The sequence below is a fragment of the Pseudochaenichthys georgianus genome, chromosome 1, assembly GCF_902827115.2.
Source record: "Pseudochaenichthys georgianus chromosome 1, fPseGeo1.2, whole genome shotgun sequence".
Taxonomy (NCBI): Eukaryota; Metazoa; Chordata; class Actinopteri; order Perciformes; family Channichthyidae; genus Pseudochaenichthys; species Pseudochaenichthys georgianus.
In genome coordinates this window covers 41,657,574-41,677,415 of record NC_047503.1, presented here as the reverse complement: position 1 = coordinate 41,677,415, position 19,842 = coordinate 41,657,574, and the positions used below count along the sequence as shown (strand labels likewise).

Genomic DNA, 19,842 nt, shown 5'->3' with positions numbered 1-19,842 from the left:
CTACGTGGGAAAGAAAGGTTGGTGTGACCGTGTTTGAATACCAGCAGCACCTATGTCCAATCCAGGTTAGCTCCTTCCTCCTCCCTGTCGAACCAGTCCTTCTCTCCGCCCCTTGGTAGGCAAATGGACGCGTAGAGAGCCGTAAACCGGGGAGTATAAATGGGACGGAGAGCCGCTGACCGCCTGTAATGCTGCGCCGGGTGCGGCAGTCTTCTCTCCGGCAGGCGCTGTTTCTGATGGCCCGGAGACCAGGGCTGCTCTGCGGGGCTGTGCTGCTCGGAGTGCTGCTCGTACTGGCCGTCAAGTTCACATGCAGGTAACACACTTAGCTGCCTTAACATACACTTAGTTTATAGTGTGTTTTTGTGACCACCAGGCTAACACGAGACAACCATAACTGACTGAACATGTGGGTTACTTTGCTGAGAGATACATGTTGTAGCATTGAAAAGTCGTAAATTAGCTACACCTAATTACAATGTAGCTACTTGTAAGTAATTAGGGTCTTCATAATGCTGTGGAGTTAATCTAATACTGGCGTGTACTGCTGGACAGGAGGATTAACTAATGCTATAATCACTTTAAACAGACAGTCCTTTTCCCAGGAGTCTATCATACCTTTAATGTCTTAGTTTTAATACGGTTTGAGCGTCGGTATTTGTACATGACTCTTAAGTCAACAGTGTTAACGTCATAACTCTGTAGTAAACAACACATGTATGTTCCTGTGAGGCCAGCTGTGGAGGTTCAGCTGGGGAGACAGAAACTTGAGGCAAATAGCAAACAAATGGTCTAAGACACATCCTGTTTAGCTGGTTGTGGGGGAAGAATGAGTATTGTAAACATTTAAGTCAGAAGTTCAAGTTGTTATTGAAGTACAAGTCAAACAAGTATTAGCAGCTAAAGAGGTGAAAACAATAAGTCAAATTAATTATTTTGATCAATCATTCGACTTTATTAATCAGTATCTAGTTCCAGCTCTTCAAGTCAAAGGAGCGTTCCTTGTTACTCATTATAGTACAAAGAAGAATTATTTTTGGGTTCTGGACTGTTTCCTGAACAAAACATGAATTTATAATAATTGTTAGTTTCAGCCCTAAACCAGTTGAGGTCTCCATGATCTGCAGCTGATCTTAAATATATTGTCTACCCATTTATTGTAAACATACATCGCAAGTTCTCTGAGCCCAAAGTAATAATACATTTTGAAAGTGCTTGTGTCGTCTGATCAAAAGTCCAAAACCTAAATGGATTTAAATTACAACAATAAAGAAAGCTACCTGATAACTCGTTAGCTAAATAAATCCAATCCAATGAAGAGTTGTCAAACTTGTCAGTGATTCATTTTCTGTCCACTGACTTATTAATCGATTAACAATTCATAAGAGCACTTAACAGCACATACTTTCCGTCTTAACTTATCTTTGGATGCATATTGTATACGACTGATCTCAGACCCATCCTGCCCTTCAACCCCAGAGGCGAAGTGCTTGGCTTGATAGAGGGAACCTAATGGTTTTGTATTTACATTGAAATCTGTCCTCCCTGTAGCCGTGCTAAGAATGTGGTGGCAGCAGCTCGGCCTCCGGTGCGGTTCTTCTCTGCCGAGGCCCCGATAGTGGATCTGTACTTGGGTCAGCTAGACCAGGTGAGAAACACACACACCGGAGTCAAGTGTTCCTGACATGTACTCCAATACATTTAGTGATATCTACTTGTTGAATGGATATGAGGACAGCCGTAACAACTAGCAACATGATAAGGCTGCAGAGTACATACGGCTTACATGTAGTCTTCATTACATTTCCTGCGCGTGAATCTTACTCGAATGTTTCCTGATGTAGCTTTCACCTGACTGCTCCCCAACTCACATGCACATTAGTTTGCCATTGCCTTAAATAATAACGTGTCTGCAGCTCCATGAGTCGGCTAATAGTTTCTCAAAGTACTTAAAAAAAAAAATGTATTTGTTTTTTCCACATGTCAGTTATTTTAAAACAAAACATGTACACTTGTACTGGTTTTTTATTTGTTATAGCGCATGGTGGAAAGGAGTAGAGGGAAGAAAATCTTAATTGACCTGCGCCTTACAAAAAAATAACAAATGAAATAACCATTAAAAGGCTAAATAAAAGCAATATTCTTTCAGTCACAGCTGCTTACAAATACTGAAACATAAAACCAGAACACAGTCAACTTCATACTGTCTAAATACGCTTTCTTTATACTTTTTCTTAAACATAAACATTTTCTTACAGCCCTTTAAAATCATTCAGTAAAGAATTCCACTTCTTTACACCAAGAGACGCACATCTGCTTTAAAGTAGTACTTTATTAAGGAATTGTCAGTCCTTAATAATACTAATGCATTCATTGAGAACTACAACCTAGCAAAGTCAATAACTGATCAATAACCTGGACATCTCCTCTGCAGGTGGAGCGTCTCCGCAGCGTGGCGGAGGTTTCTCTGATCTTCTTCTATGCACCGTGGTGTGCTCACTCCATGGCTGCCAGGCAGGAAGTGCAGCAGGTGGCTAAGAAGCTCGCTAAACAGGTACAGGACGTGCACTCTGCAGGAGTGTTCCCATATCAAGTGGCCCCATTCATTACAGCGCGTGTGTATGGTCACTGATAAGGTAGCAGAACATGTGTTGTTATAGTGACATGCTTATGAGTTACAGAATACATGTACGAGAGTAAATGTAGTTTTCAAAGACAACAGTAGTAATTGTAATGTTTTGAGAATAGTCTAAACACGCTGACTAAAGAGCAGCCGCAAAGAGCAGCTCAGTTATCGTGACGTTTGACTGAGTTATAAAGTCAAACCCATCTTTAAGTTCAGCGTGAGAATCCTGTTTGCTACGATGTGTCTGGCTGTTGGGAGGATGTTCCTCAGGCTCAGAGCTAAATGCTAATGTGTTATGTAAATGAGACTGAATACCGCCTGGACGGACGTATCTCTGACGATGCTCCACACTTTATCTGTGCTATGGAAATAGTTGTTCCATCTCTTTCTCTCTCTCTCTCTAAACAAACACACACAGGTGCAGTTTCTAGCTGTTAACTGTTGGTGGAATCATGGGAAATGTAGGAAGCAAAATCGCTTCTATCAGTACCCGATCATCCACCTGTTTTATAGAAGGTAAGACGCTCTTCAGAGTTATCACTTTGACATTCTGGCTTCAATGAATAGGATTTCTGAGGTTTAAAAAATACATAATGATGTTTATGACGACACCAAAGGAGTCCTCTTATTGCTGACACTAGTGTTGCACGGTGTACCGATACTTGAAAGGTACCGCGATACCCTGCCATTAAAAACGTTACGATTCCTCCGTTTCATTAGTATCGGTACTTTAAGAATGACGGGGAAAAGTACTCCGGTGAGAAAGCGCCGTTTTAATAAGAGCCGTGTGTGTTCAGCGCTCTGCTTCCACTCCCTGCACTGCTCTGTGCCTGAAGTCCCTCCCCTCTCAAGCACGCTCTAAGTCCCGCCCCTCTCAAGCACGCTCTAAGTCCCTCCCCTCTCAAGCACGCTCTAAGTCCCGCCCCTCTCAAGCACGCTCTAAGTCCCTCCCCTCTCAAGCACGCTCTAAGTCCCGCCCCTCTCAAGCACGCTCCAAGTCCCGCCCCTCTCAAGCACGCTCTAAGTCCCTCCCCTCTCAAGCACGCTCCAAGTCCCGCCCCTCTCAAGCACGCTCTAAGTCCCGCCCCTCTCAAGCACGCTCTAAGTCCCTCCCCTCTCAAGCACGCTCTAAGTCCCTCCCCTCTCAAGCACGCTCTAAGTCCCTCCCCTCTCAAGCACGCTCTAAGTCCCTCCCCTCTCAAGCACGCTCTAAGTCCCTCCCCTCTCAAGCACGCTCTAAGTCCCTCCCCTCTCAAGCACGCTCTAAGTCCCTCCCCTCTCAAGCACGCTCTAAGTCCCTCCCCTCTCAAGCACGCTCTAAGTCCCTCCCCTCTCAAGCACGCTCGAAGTCCCGCCCCTCTCAAGCACGCTCTAAGTCCCTCCCCCTCTCAAGCACGCTCTAAGTCCCTCCCCCTCTCAAGCACGCTCTAAGTCCCTCCCCTCTCAAGCACGCTCGAAGTCCCGCCCCTCTCAAGCACGCTCTAAGTCCCTCCCCTCTCAAGCACGCTCTAAGTCCCGCCCCTCTCAAGCACGCTCTAAGTCCCGCCCCTCTCAAGCACGCTCTAAGTCCCTCCCCTCTCAAGCACGCTCCAAGTCCCGCCCCTCTCAAGCACGCTCTAAGTCCCGCCCCTCTCAAGCACGCTCTAAGTCCCGCCCCTCTCAAGCACGCTCTAAGTCCCTCCCCTCTCAAGCACGCTCTAAGTCCCTCCCCTCTCAAGCACGCTCTAAGTCCCTCCCCTCTCAAGCACGCTCTAAGTCCCTCCCCTCTCAAGCACGCTCTAAGTCCCTCCCCTCTCAAGCACGCTCTAAGTCCCTCCCCTCTCAAGCACGCTCTAAGTCCCGCCCCTCTCAAGCACGCTCTAAGTCCCTCCCCCTCTCAAGCACGCTCTAAGTCCCTCCCCCTCTCAAGCACGCTCTAAGTCCCTCCCCTCTCAAGCACGCTCTAAGTCCCTCCCCTCTCAAGCACGCTCGAAGTCCCGCCCCTCTCAAGCACGCTCTAAGTCCCTCCCCCTCTCAAGCACGCTCTAAGTCCCGCCCCTCTCTTGACAAAAAAGACGCCAGAAGCGAAAAACTAAAAATGTGTTTATAGATGATGCTTAATTGTATTTAATACAAATTCTAGTCATTTATTTTATCTATTGTTCTCATTGTTTAAAAGTTTGTGTCATGGTTCTGGTGTGAAATAAAGCACAATAATTACATTGAAGACTGTTTCCCTTTTTTTAAGAAAAGTATCGAAAAATAATCGGAATCGCAATTCTTGACTTGGTATCGGTATCGAAACCAAAATGTTTGTATCGTGACAACACTCGCTGACACACTTTCTTACTTTCCCAACGGGACATCTTCACATTTCTAGTTCCATTCGGACAAAAATCTAAATACTTACATTTAAGAAGCAGGAACCAGTAAATGATTAGCATTTTGTCCTGAAAAGCAAGAAGCTTATATATTGTGCAGCATTGATCTCACTGTTTGGGATATTTAGGTGGATCATGTGTCCGTGTTTTCCCCTGGACTTTCACTCCAGGTTTTTAGCCATTCAATTCCTGTTTATTTGTTTACCAGGACAGCGCACGCTAATCGACATTTCAGTTTCAGAGTTAGATAGTGAACTGCTTTTCATCTGTCACATGGCAATGATTAGAAATTGTGTATGCGTCTCGTCTCATGATCAGTTCACGTAGCAGACAACCTTAAAATCATTTGATTGGTACATTTGAGCTGTTGGCGTGAGATCATCTTATTGATCCACGATGTTCTTTGTCTTTGTGTTTCCTTGCTGCAGGTTTGGGCCTATAGAGTACAAGGGTCCGTATGTAGCTCCATATGTGGAGAGCTTTATCCTCCGGGTCATCACACCGCTCACTTACCTCCCGTCGAGAGACGCACTCAAAGAGTTTCTCTCCTATCACGAGGTACTGTTTGACTTCAGGCCATTTGATGGGAGGTCAGTTTGATCTTCAGAGTACGTGCAGTTACAGTTATGCACGCTGCTCAAATAAGATCTGTGGATCAACCTTAGTGTTAAACTGTCCACGGCTATATTTCAATGTGATGTATTCTAATTGGCTGTCTCTTGTTTGTTTCCAGCCTCGAGTGGTGGGCTTCTTCCAGTTTAACTCCTCTCCTCAGCCCCCGGGGTACATGACGTATCTGTCCTCTGCCCTGCAGGCCCTGAAAAGGGGTAAGAGATGATGATCAGTCGGTACTGAAGATCGTAGAGTCGTATGTGTGTCAAGTATGTAGGATAGATATGGCTCGCTTTTGGAAAACGCATATGATTGAAAATAGCAGTAAGTAGTATATGGAATAACAGGGAGTCCGCGGGGTCTTAAAAAGTATTAAAAGTTGATAAATCAATTATCAACTTTTAAAAAGTATTAAACAGCATTTTCCAAGGTATTACATTGTGTAGCTTGTTTTCAATAAGTATATAAATGGTCCAGAGAGGTTGTATTCTACAGTCTGCCTGAATGTAATCATGGCATAGGTGTGTAGTGTGATTCTGTGGAGTTTATTTATGGCATCCCGTTGGATTTGACATCATCTGAACAGGACATCGCACGCTCACTGCTTGATAGCGCGAAGGTCCGTTTACGCCGGTTGTTAAGCAACATCGTTATGGGGAAATGCAAGTCTGCGTCCAAATGGTTGGAAGATAAGGAGGAAGGACAATCAATACTGTGTATAGTCAATGTGAGGTTAAGTGCGTCGCCAATGTAACCGGTTAGAACTGGAAGTGGCGATGAGGTCTTAAAATGTATGGGAAGGGTCTTAAGAGGTCTTAAAAGGTCTTACATCTGACTTCAGGATTCCCGCGTAGACCCTGGAGAAGAAATGTCCAATCCAGTCCTCAGTCTCTATGTTTTTCCGGTGCAGATTTCCGTGGTGTTGTACGTTTCGGCGTTGTGACCAACAAGCAGGTGGCCGAGGCCATCTCTCTTAAAGAAGATGAATCCGTTTATCTCAACAGAAGATTTAACTCCTCATTGGTAAGCATTTGTCACCAAGAAACGGGTGTTGGAATCATGAAATGCTCGTTCCATTTGACTTTCATTTCGGACGAATGCTAACAATCCCGTTTGTTTTTTTTCTTGCGTCAGATTTTCCCTCGAAGGGAACGCAACTTCACGTCAGAGGCCATATGTAGCTGGGTGTTTGAACACCGCGAGACCGTCCTCCAATGGCTGCAGCCTCCAGGAACTAAGTCCCGCCTCCTAGAGCACGAGCTGAGTAAAGGTCCGGCTCTGCTGCTGTTCCTGCCGCACAACCCCCTCGGGACCAAACCCAGTCCAATGCTGCAGCAGGTGAGCATCAAGAGATAGAGAGCGGACGTGATCTTAAGGCTGCCTTTCATACAACGGACCAAAGAATGCTTCTTCATTGTCTCAGGAGGATGGATAGCCTCAGGTACAATTGAAAGGCTAATTCAGTTCCTGAACAAAAGAAATAAATATTTGAGACGGAAACTGGATCCTTTACTTCCTGTCAAAGGGCTCTGTTGTAGGTCTTTCATAGCTTTCTTTTTGTATATTTCTATTATTCACTTACATAATATATATTTTATCTTATTATATATTTATCAGAATCAAAATACCTTGAATTGAAGAAAATGCTTATTTTTGTCATTTTAAAGATTGCATTATTATGTATTAAATAATAGATTATAAATAATAATAAATAACAGATTAAATTGACTGTTTTTGAAAACTGCTATGTAATTAAACCTGTCTTACCTTAACTCAGATGTACGTACCAACCTGTTAAACACCTGCTCTATTTTTTTTTAAAGAATATGTTTATTAATTTTTCATTATTTTAAACAACAATACCTTACAAATACTTACGACAACAAAATATTAAAATAAAACAAATTATGTGAAAAACAGAGACAAAGACAAGACAGGACATCATTACAAAAATTAAATGAAATTGAAATATAAAATATATAATAAAAATAAGAGACATTAATGAAATGAAATTTAAAAATAAAATTGGGCAGTAGCAGCATTATCCTAAAAAGTGTATATAGTCACAGCAGTTTCATGCCGCTCTGTTTAAGCTGCCAGGTCTTCCTGCCTCGCTGTGCTGCTGCTGTGTTCACTTGCTGCTGCTCGCCTGCCCCCCCACCACCCCAGCTTCCACCTGTAGGCTGGGGGATAGTTATCTAATCATCACTCAATGTTCTTTGTACATCTGTGGAGTGATGAGGCCCGAGCCGAGACGTCAAACTTATGCTGCTTCTAATAAACATATTAAGAACTCGCGAGTTGTCCGACTGAACTGTCTTTCCTTTGTCTTTCAGATTGCAGACATTGCTGTGCGTTATCATTCCTGTGACAACGCTAACCACTCCAGCTCAGAGGAAACCTCCCCCCCCCACTCGTGCTGCCAGTCAGTCCCTCTCCCAGAGTTCAGTGCGAGGGTGTGTGAGGTGTGCCTCCGCCTGTCGCCATCCAGCCTGAGCAGCTCCTCTGTGCGCTGCTCCTTCTCCTCCACCACCACGCGGGGAGGAGAAGTGTTCCAGTCTCATCTCCGTCACTGCTGCCTCCACCGACTGCCTGCTGCGTCTCTGAAGGGCTGCAGCCACTTCCTGAGCAGCTACAGCCCGTTCAGCCAATACAGTGCCTGCTGCAGGGAAGTAGAACCTCAGCTCAACCAATCACAAGCCAAAGAGGAGCAAGCAGCTCCCCTCCCACCTCCGTCTTCCCCCCTTGCTCCGTCCTCTCACACGGGGGGAGGCATCACAGGGCTGCGCTGTCACACCAACAGGACGCTCCGGTTCTACGTGCTGGACGTGGCTCTGAACTGGCCCCTGGCGGAGAGGCTGGGGGCCACGGGGAACCGAAGTGTGTCTCCTCACCAGGGGGCCGGGGCACAAGGAGACGGGTCGTTTGCAACCATTGTGCACCTGAAGGACGAGGTTCATTACGTGCTGCACCGCAGCCCAGCAGCCACGCTGACGGAGTCTCTGGGTGAGGCCTGCAGAGTGGTTCAGCCCAATCAGGCGGTCTTGTGTGGTTTGGAACTGGTCCAACTAGTTTCTACAATGGTGGTTAGATCATGCGTGAAGTCAAATATATACCTGTTCCAAATGTCCTCAATCAAAGGTGACGTGAAAAGCCGCTGTTACACAGAGTTGTGAGGGGCAATGATTATTTAAATGAGGTTAAAACTTTGCACTTTGATTAGTTTCTCTTTAAAACATGTCTAGTGTTGCTCTGAGCCGCATTTACGTAAAGTGAAGAGTTTCTCTGTCCTGTTGATGGAGGACACAGATTAGTGTGCTCGGTGCAGAGAGGAGTGCACACTCTCCACATCATCAGACAAAGGAGACCGAAAGCAAACACTGACATGTTTTGCACACGGTACAGGGAAGGTCACCACGAAGAAGTGTGCAAGTCATTGGACAAAGGAAGTGTGGCTCATGAATAGTTAACATGTAGAAAGTTGATGAACCATTCTGCATGTTCCCCCTGATCCGTCTGCAACCCGATGTGTTGTTTATTGATTAATCTAATCAACAAGACAAGTTACTGCAGTGAGACATTAGCAGTATTTCTCTTCACGTGAAAGTCCGTAAACGTTTGAAAGAAATACTTGGATTACTAGAAGACTCATTTGTTTATCACACTTGAATATGACCTTGATAGTTATTCTCACTGTGTGTCTCCTATCTTTCTACAGAGGCCTTCATCAGGAACTTCAGCGCTCCACACAGCGTCCTGCAGAGACATCTGGTGGGAGAAGAGGACAGGACAGCTGGGGAGGGGGAGACTCGGCATGCAGACACACAGCAGCCCCCCCCTCGCCGCTTCATCACTGAGCTGACCACCTCCTCCTTCCTGCCCGCAGTCATGGACGTGGAAAAGGTAAGAAGAAGTAGAGGTGCTAGAAGTACTTCGGTCCTGAGATTAGCGCCTGCCGGCTCCACGGACCTGCCGGCTCCGGAGAGCGCAAAATGCGTACATGAAGCGCTACGTCATGAACGCAAGACATCTACCCTCGTGGGGGCGCGCTCATGTGATTGGCTTAGAATTTAGGAGACATCTGATTGGCTAAAGATAGAAAAAATTACAAGTACGAATCGGGTGACCGTCAGGGGAGTCTCAAAAAACCCACACACGAAAGCACAGCGATCCGTGCTCAGAAGGTGGTGTGTGTTTGCAGGTGCAGAGGATTTAAACGGAAAACAAATATGTGAGGATCAAAAATACATATGCAAAACTTGTTTCTGTATTTGGATTTTATTACATGTAGCCTATATGAAACGGAACACATTTGTGTATGCATTGAAAAACACAAGTGTGGATCCTTCTGTGTGTATTATGAGACTTTTCTGAGCCCATAGTTTTCAGCATCACGACCAGAATAAACTGTATTCTTAAATCAGTGATGTTGGAGATGAGAGGTGCTGCCCATGCAACACGATTATTATAATAACAAATGAAGAGGCATGACCTCATCATGTCCAGAAAAGACATGACTAAATGTATCTCAGGTAAAGCCATTGTAATTCTGTATACCATTGGAACATTTGTATTATAACAAATTCACTTTAGATCAATTTAATGAAGTTAATGGACTCGAGCTGTGGAGGAAAATAAAAGTGTGTGTGTGTGTGTGTGTTCTCGTGCAGGATGTGCTGCTGTTCTACTACACTCAGTGGTGTGGATTTTGCTCCGTTCTCAACCACGTCCTCATCCAGCTGGCGCGGCTGTTGCAGGGAAACGGCTCCGTCACCGTGGCCAGGTGCGTTCTGCTTTACGTTCTTCTGCAAACCTGTTCTGTTTTCATATCATTTGGTTTTCTGCTCCATTATTTCTGAAATGCAATCCTCTGTGCAGGGTGAATGTTGCACGCAACGATCTTCCATGGGAGTTCATGGTGGATCACGTCCCCTCCATTCTTCTCTTTCCTAAGTACAAGTAAGAAACACGCATTCAGCTGCTGATGCAGTCTCATAATCAGCAAGAAATCAAAGAGGAACAACGTTTCCAGAATCCATTTATTTTTATAGTCTTTTTTAAATTGGACGACTTAAAGAAATGTTTGTCTCGTGTCAACGTAAACATAATAACTTGGCCTAGGGGGATTGTGCATGTTTCACAACTTCGATGCTGTTTACTAGTTTTTAAAAGATGAACTTAACCCAATTGAAAGAATGTACATTTAATGTGTATTTTATTATCTTACTGATTCGTGATGGGTAATAATGTATTATTATGGACAACAAGAATTCAATGCAACCACTGACTGTTGGTATTTAAAACCGTTAATATTGTCTTATAATAAAAAACATTATATATTTGTTTCCCTGGCGAAAAAAGTGAAAACATAACAATGACAAAAAAGCAGAAATCATTAGTTTCGGCTGAGACATTTGACAAAAATAATTAGAAGTCATATTTTATTATTATTTATATAAGTGAAGTAGTATTTTACCACATGTTTGTGCATTTCAGCCACATTGTTTTCACTATTTTCTCCCCGTTTAATTTCCAGTAAACCTAATAGTGTGAAGTATCCCGACGACCTGCCCATCACGTTACCCAACATCCTTCACTTCCTGCTGCAGCACTCTGGCTCTGTGCAGTCTGCGGACAAACCGGGGTCAGCGTCCGGCGCCGCAGAACAGAGCTCCGTCCTCAGATCAGAGTTCCTCTCTCTGCAGCGAGAGGTCCAGGCGCTGCGGCACGCCCGCCAACGCCTCTCCCAGCAGCTGGCGCAGCTGTGGCGAGACAACCGGCGGCTGACGTTTGACGCCATTACCCTCGAAGCCCCGAACTCAGATCTGCAGAGCGAGAGGCGGAGCTTGGAGGATCAGCACCGGGAGACGAGCCGGCAGCTGGGGGAGGCGGTGGGGAGGCTGGAAGAGCTGGTGGACGCGTCTGAAAACCTGCTGAGCGAAAACACGCTGCTCAGAGTCCTGCTGAGGGCGCTGAAGGACAGCACGGAGACCGACGAGCAGCAGGAGAAGGAGAGGGACGAAGGAGAACAGAGGAGAAGCCACATGGCATCCTGACCGTAACGCTGCAGGGGAGAGAGGGCCAGGAGACGTGTGAGCAGACCTGAGGTTATGAGCAGAATGAAGCCCTCGGGAGGAAGGCGTGTGAAACCCGAGGGGCATCGCGACGCGGCTCTGTGTCACGGATAAGAGAACATGAGGACAGCGAAGGTCTGTCAGGAGAGAAAGACTGCTGCTGAGTCAGGACAGAAGTAAGGACGCACTGGACTCCACATGTGTTTCGTTATGGACGAGGACAGTACTTTTAGAAATGGGTCCAGCATTGAGAGAGTGTGCAGAACAGTTTAGTAACGTGGGAGTTATGCACCGTCGATGGACTTCTACTTACACGTGTTTTATAACCTGCAGGCTCAGCTTTGTATTCAAAGTGTCTGTTAACCTGTTGAGAAGGGTCAACAGAGAAATAAAACCGTTTTCTATCACTTTCTCTTGACCCCCCCCCCCCATCATGTTTGTTATTGTGACTTCTAGTTGAATCGTTGGTTAAGAAAGGACTAACTGTTGGAGAGCGGAGCGCTGTGCTGCGTTCTCTCAAAGATGTTCACGGATAAACGTTGAGGCTAATGTTGACGATGTGGAAGAGGCCGAGCCGCTGGTAAGCTTTCAGAACATGACGCAATAACAAACAGACCCAGTCCAGGGTGAAGGAAACACTTTCCATGTTGTCAGAACCTATCAGCAGCAAACGCTTAGTGGACGTGCATTCCCCGGCTGCAGCACTCTAACTTAATACTGGACCGGTTGTTGTTTAATTGTTCACTTTAATTTGACACCACAATATGTGGAAATGGAGTCTAGGTTGAAAAGCACTAACGGAAAGTAAAGGTGGGCGAGTCGCGATGCTCGAGAAAGCTCCAAGTTGCTGTAACGACGGTGGTCTTATCCACTCGTAGGATCAAACTAATGTGGGAACTCAGTGCCAACTGCTTGCAAATATGTATTATATATTTATATATATATATATATTTCTGTTGAAGGGTGGAGATGTAATCTGAGTTAAAGTTACTACACAGACCAGCAGCCAAATTCTACAAACTCCCTGATTTACTTTGCATTTAAAACAATGGCCACGTCTCAGAAAAAGAGCAGGGCTGGCAATAACAAGTTAAATCTGATGTATATATAAATATCTATCTATACAGCTTACATTAATTAATTCAGTATAATGACATTTCCCACAGGACTGGACCCATCATTAGAACAACAGTCATGATATAATCTGTTTCTCTAATGTAACACAAAGTCTTCTTTGCGTTACTCGAGATGAATGTGACTCTAAAGACTCGACACTTCAGAAGCCTACATATAAAAGACAGTAGGCATAGGAAGCTTCATGCATTGTATACGACATGGTTCAGGGGGAAATGCAACGTAACCCCTGACATGACTAATCAATAATGTGGAAAATGATATTCTACAAAAAACTATCACTACAAACTGTTAACATGTAGAAGATTAAGTAGGGAATATTACGGAGGTCAATTTCAATGCCATTAACTTGCTAGCTGCTACACACGGAGACGATACCTTTTCCTTCAGTTCTTCTCCTCACTACTCTCTGGTTGTTGTGTATCGTCTGGCTGCAGGGACAGAGGGCTGTTAATGAAGCTGATAATGACTTAATACTGAAGATGTGGCGCCTGCTAACCCATCTGTTGGTTAGCCTTAGAGCACTTGAAATGATTTGCAAAGACGTTCTTTTTTTTATTTGAAGGATATCGTTGTTTTGTTAAACTGATCTATTTTTACAGGAATCCTTGTGTCAATAAAAATATGATTTCTTTGTAACTATTCAGGTATTAAGAATGAGATGCTGCAATTGTTTACATGTGAAATATTGCACCTGTTTTTACTGATTAAAAAATAATCATCTTTCATCTAAAAGTCATCTTGTTGTTATCTAGGAATTAAGGTTTCGGCAAAAAATGTCATCGTGAAAAAATCAAAATCTCCTCTGCTCACATTATGTGATATTACATTCATGCATTTCTTTGTTTTATCAGTTGCTTCTGACTGAATACATAAGAAGCACTATGAAGTAAAGATTGCATCGATGTTCCTTCAGTAATGCGACACACTGTATTTGAAATGTAAAGCATGCAAGCAACATTAATCTCAAAGGGAAACGAAGCTTTATTCCAAATGTTAGTTCAATCAGGAAAGACTTCATTTTGTTTAAAGAACATTTATTGACACATGCCATATGATACACGTTAAGTCTTTGGCGATCCTGAACTCGTATTATCGAAAGGGGGAATGCAGCCGTGCGCATATAGGGACGGAGTGAATGTATCAGTCTTCCTGAAAGAACTTGCGCTGAGCTTCATTTCATTTCCATATGCAGTCCTTGTGCATGCAAAGCACATATTACCAGTTTAATTATGTATTGTATACTTTTACCAACGTTTACACATTTTATGTTAACTTTTGACACTTTAAGTAAATGTCTCCGAATATTTGCTGTGTGTAATTGTCCAGTAATTTAATTCCGAGAATCACACACAGAGGAAATCAATAAAAGTCGATATTCCTAGGTTATTTATTAGCCCCAAATATTCTCATTGTTTTTTACATGAGCTGTGTTTGTTCTGTACGCACATGCCCCAGCAACAACCACAGGGCAAATTGGTCAGGACAACGTCCCCGAGACACCAATTTCCAAGGTTATTTATTAATCCTCCAAATGTAAACGAGTAGAGAAACCAAAAAAAAATTAAAGCTCAGTTTCACAGGTAATTTTATGATACCGTCAATAACAGATTCTGGTAAGGCAATCTCCAAATATAAATGTACACTTACCAGTCTCTGAAGATCTTTTCGTATCCTGTCGACAACGCCAATTTGTAAGGGAAACTTCTGTTGCAATGGAAAGGACTCAGAGAGACACGGGAGGAGCAGGAGTTCAATACGGCCGGAGGATTAACAAAGCAACTCGCACTGTTAATGCAGGCTGCCAAATCAATTCTGCCCACACAAAGAAAGAACCGCTCGGACCTGGTCTCTGAGAAGGGGTGGAGCTTAGAAGCGCGGGCTTTTACTCTAAATCGATAACAGATGAACAAACAAAGATTGTTTGTCTCGTAACTGCATCGGGCAGTAAACCCTTCCTCCCACAGGAAAGGCAGAAGACCTTTTGACCTGTGTCTTCCTGAGAAATTACTTGCAGGAGACACTAAAGAAAGACTGAGAATCTTAAAACACAAAGACATGTCATTAAAATATTCTCTGACAGTTGCTAATAATACTTTAAATTCAGGACTTACTTGCAGTATTTTTAGACTATGCTATCTCTGCTTTTACTTCAGTAAAGAATAAGTACTTATTTCACTACATATTAATCTGTATTTTAAAGGTCACATGTCATGCTTTTCCGGTTATTACCCGTCCCCTTGTGTGTTATGGAGCTTTTTCTGCATGTAAACGGTCTGCAGAGTCACAAACCCTCAAAGTACACCCTGTAGCGAGTACAACTCTAACACAGAAAAGACCTGTCTGTGCTGCCCCAGAACGCCTCGTTGGGGATTTTTCATTTTCCATTTTTTCCTTCCTGAGTGCAGTGACGTGCCCATACCCAAATGGATCAATCCGCGGAGCCGTTACGTGCCAATACGGCACCCAGACCCCACGCAGCATTCTCATCTGTTTGTCATTACTGGTGGTGTCATTTTCTGGTTGCTAACAAACGCCATTGTAACACATAAACACTGATGTTTAGCTGACGGTGGTGGACTAATCAGAACAGAGTGGGCGAGCTGACCAATCAGAGCACAGTGGCTCAGAGGGAGGGGGCGGGGCAGGAGCTCCAACAAGCCGTGTAGGACAGAGAGTGAATACACATACTATACAGAGATGCTGTGAGAAACCAATGTGAGTTTGGAACAATGAACAGTGTAAATCTATTCTAGTATACCTCAACAATGGAATTATGATCAGTAGAAATGGCCATGTCATGGGACCTTTAAAACAACTCCCAATAATGTGTCATTTACGTCTATCTGACAGTGTTTGATAAAAACTATGATGCCAAGCCTTTCAAGAAATAACCAAAACCTTTAAAAATATATAATATATTCCTGGCCTTTTAAAAAAAATAGATTTATGTTTCTATGAAGATATGTCCTTGGTGCTGAAGGGAAATCCCGTAGCGCTGTGTTCAGCCAAGAGTTAAATGCCAGATTTAATTTGGAGCAGTAGGAGTCATGTGCTGCTCATTGCAGTCTGAATGGAGAGGTATTCGTCTTTAGTTTCATGCACTGCAAGTCTCTCAGACACACGGATGTTGTAAATGTTTTCAAGTTGACCAGATACTTCTTATGTTCCTTCATTCTTAAAAATAGCTCTTACTACTTTCTTAAGTGATGAAATGCCTTGTAAAACATCAGTATGTATTTCACTTTAACAGATGGTTGTTTATTTCCATTTGAGGAGGTCATTTGCACCGATCTCTATTTCTATCATGAGGAAATGACTGTGGAGATTTAAAAATCAAATTAACCTAAAACATATGTATGTGGTTTTTTGTTGGCATGTGTTAAAAATATACTGTTGCAAAAAACGATACCATGTCAAAGGTTAGATTAGCATGTAAGAGATTTCCTTTCATGCACAGATGTGGGAAATAGGAAATCTATGATTGTTGTTATAAAAGTATTTCCTCGCTCATTTGATTTGTGGCAGGGTTGGGTCAGAGAAGCTCACACAGGAGGCAATTCAGCAATCTCATGACTTCAGGGGAAGAGAAGGAGGTGTAGCCGACGGTGGGGAAAACTCTGGAGTCAGACTTTACTCTACAACGACTGTAAGTACTCTGCTTTATTTAAAAACGGTTCATTTGTATGTTTGGATTTTAAGCTATCTGTAAGATATTTGTCCGTGTGTGAACTTTGTTGCACTTTAACAAGCAACAATGTTTAATTCCATTCTGTATAATGTGTACGTCTTAATACTGCATGGTTAACGATGCTCACAAGAGTCACGTAGTGATGTTTCTTTGACCCATTACAGATTTGAGAATATATTCTAGGAATCAAAAATGTTCCTGCACACAAACAAAACCACCTGATTAAAAATACCTCCCAAACTGAAAAAAACGTGTTCTCCTTTAAATAATGTTCAAACTGTTAAAATAATGCCTTATTATTTTGTCAAAATAGAGGCAGTCAATAACCAACAGTTGAAAGATTTCAAAGATGTCGGATTACTTATATTGATGACATCTATTTAGGAACACCCAGCCATATGCTGTAGTATTGTAAAGTATTTAATGTACATTTCATTTATTTTAATCTAATATAATTGGGGCCTTCTCTATGCTGCTACCGCTGCTTTTATCACTACTTATTTTATTCCTATTTCTTTAACGGCATTGAGAGAAGCCTATGACATTGTTTGTCCCTGAGAATGATGACAATAAGTATAATCTGATTCTGATATATGATGCATTTGTGATCACTACAATAATTTACTAAATGTGAAGTATGTAGATGTTGCAGCCCTAGTTACCTAAATGTTTGCTACGATTTATTTACAGGAACTATGGCAAATGCACAAATACCAGTGGGTGAGTCTATACTGTCTGTACGACAGAACACATGGGGTGCTCCTCATTATTAAAAAGCTCCAATATCCTGTAACCTTTTTAGAAATTCTAACTCTTATCACAGCGTTTTGTGACACACTCAAGGCTTTTATTGTCATTTGTACATAGCTACAGTGTAGTTATGCCAATGAAAATCTTAGGTCACAGGATTTGCATTGTCATAACTACACTGTAGTTGTTCTGGAAAACTGTCCGACACCTCAGGAGGGGGAAGCAGGGAACCATCCAAGCTGTGTACAGTAAGGATGGGACGTTGTTGACCTCAACTGATGGAGTGTTGGGGCGTTGGAAGGAACACTTTGAGGAACTCCTGAACCCTACAACTCCGCCCTCTATGTTAGAGGCAGAGCTGGAGTATGACGGGGGATCAACACCAATCTCCCGGGGGGAGGTCACTGAGGTCGTCAAACAACTCCACAGTGGCAAAGCCCCGGGGGTGGATGAGATCCGCCCGGAGATGCTGAAGGCTCTGGGTGTTGAGGGACTGTCATGGTTGACACGTCTCATCAACGTTGCGTGGAAGTCGGAAACAGTACCGAAGGAGTGGCAGACCGGGGTGGTGGTCCCCCTTTTCAAAAAGGGGGATCAGAGGGTGTGTGCCAATTACAGAGGCATCACACTACTCAGCCTCCCCGGGAAAGTTTACTCCAAGGTACTCGAAAGGAGGGTCAGGCCGATTGTTGAACCTCAGATTGAGGAGGAACAATGCGGATTCCGTCCTGGTCGTGGAACGACGGATCAGCTTTTTACTCTCGCAAGGATCCTGGAGGGGGCCTGGGAGTACGCTTATCCGGTCTACATGTGTTTTGTAGACTTGGAGAAGGCGTATGACCGGGTTCCCAGGGAGTTACTGTGAGAGGTGCTGCGGGAGTATGGGGTGAGGGGGTCTCTACTCAGGGCCATCCAATCTCTGTACTCCCAAAGCGAGAGCTGTGTCCGGGTCCTCGGCAGTAAGTCGGACCCATTTCCGGTGAGGGTTGGCCTCCGCCAGGGCTGCGCTTTGTCACCAATCCTGTTTGTAATATACATGGATCGGATTTCGAGGCGTAGTCGTGGGGGGGGGGGTCTGCAGTTCGGTGGACTAAGGATTGCACCACTGCTTTTTGCAGATGATGTGGTTCTGATGGCTTCATCGGTCTGCGACCTTCAGCACTCACTGGATCGGTTCGCAACCGAGTGTGAAGCGGCTGGGATGAGGATCAGCACCTCCAAATCTGAGGCCATGGTTCTCAGCAGGAAACCGATGGACTGTCCACTCCAAGTAGGGAATGAGTCCTTACCCCAAGTGAAGGAGTTCAAGTATCTCGGGGTCTTGTTCTCGAGTGAGGGATCAATGGAGCGTGAGATGGGCCGGAGAATCGGAGCAGCGGGAGCGGTACTGCAGTCGCTTTACCGCACCGTTGTGACGAAAAGGGAGCTGAGCCAGAAGGCAAAGCTCTCTGTCTACCGGGCCATGTTCGTTCCTACCCTCACATATGGTCATGAAGGATGGGTCATGACCGAAAGAACGAGATCGCGGAAACAAGCGGCCGAGATGGGTTTCCTCCGCCGGGTGGCTGGTGTCTCCCTTAGGGATAAGGTGAGAAGTTCGGTCATCAGGGAGGGACTCGGAGTTGAGCCGCTCCTCCTTCGCGTCGAAAAGAGCCAGTTGAGGTGGTTCGGGCACCTAGTTAGGATGCCACCTGGGCGCCTCCCTAGGGAGGTGTTCCAGGCACGTCCAGCTGGGAAGAGACCAAGGGGTAGACCTAGGACCAGGTGGAGGGATTATATCTCTTCGCTGGCCTGGGAGCGCCTTGGGATCCCCCAGTCAGAGCTGGTTGATGTCGCCAGGGAAAAGGAAGTTTGGGGCTCTCTGCTGGAACTGCTACCCCCGAGACCCGACCACGGATAAGCGGGAGAAGATGGATGGATGGATGGACAGTGGACACTGTAGCTATGTTGACAATAAAAGCCTTGAATCCTTGAAAAAAAGTGGTGAAAAGAGTTAGAATTTCTAAAAAAGTTACGGGATAATAGAGCTTTTTTATAATGAAGAGCAATCCATGTTGTCTGTTGTACTTCACTTCTCCTCCCTCCTGATGCTGTGCAGTGGTAGTCGGTTCGTTTGGAGACGGTCCGGTCCAGGTGTCCTGTCCTCAGTGCCATCAGATGGTCCTCTCCCAGGTGCATCACTCCTCCGGGCTGCTCACCTACTTGTTCTGTGGAGGACTCTTCTTTTGTGGGTGAGAAGATAGATAGATAGAGAGATAGATGGATGGATGGATGGATGGACAGACAGATATAGATAGATAGATAGATAGATAGATAGATAGATAGATAGATAGATAGAGAGATAGAGAGATAGATAGAGAGATACTTTATTGATCTCAATTTGGGAAATGTTTGCGTTGCAGCAGCATAAAAAACACACAAGGCAATACATACCGTAAGAGAAATTAAGACACAAGAAATAAACAGTCCAAAATATTTGAGAACTAGAAATAAAATAGCATTAAACATTTAAAAAGTTTAAGAATATAAAATAAAAAAGGGGTAATTGGTTTAATTATAATATTCATATTTTTGTGCTTTTTCTACTTTATATGA

General features: G+C 44.2%; 2 protein-coding genes across 2 annotated transcripts in view; both read left to right on the top strand.

Annotated features, from left to right (window-relative positions):
- Positions 1-12,079, top strand: txndc11 (thioredoxin domain containing 11). The gene is made up of 13 exons (XM_034087702.1): positions 1-316; positions 1,552-1,648; positions 2,435-2,554; positions 3,045-3,142; positions 5,415-5,544; positions 5,720-5,813; positions 6,509-6,621; positions 6,733-6,936; positions 7,935-8,604; positions 9,317-9,501; positions 10,269-10,381; positions 10,477-10,557; positions 11,135-12,079. Exons 1-13 carry the CDS (start codon positions 189-191, stop codon positions 11,652-11,654), a joined length of 2,553 nt encoding a protein of 850 aa, XP_033943593.1. The 5' UTR covers positions 1-188; the 3' UTR covers positions 11,655-12,079.
- A 4,302-nt stretch (positions 12,080-16,381) lies between these two features.
- The window catches only part of LOC117448658 (lipopolysaccharide-induced tumor necrosis factor-alpha factor homolog), a 4,286-nt gene continuing 825 nt past the window's right edge, over positions 16,382-19,842 (top strand). Inside the window, exons 1-3 of the mRNA XM_034086004.2 lie at positions 16,382-16,455; positions 17,188-17,217; positions 19,346-19,478. Of these exons, the coding sequence (XP_033941895.1) occupies positions 17,193-17,217; positions 19,346-19,478 (158 nt within the window). The 5' untranslated portion in view covers positions 16,382-16,455; positions 17,188-17,192. The remainder of the gene's footprint in view (positions 16,456-17,187; positions 17,218-19,345; positions 19,479-19,842) is intronic.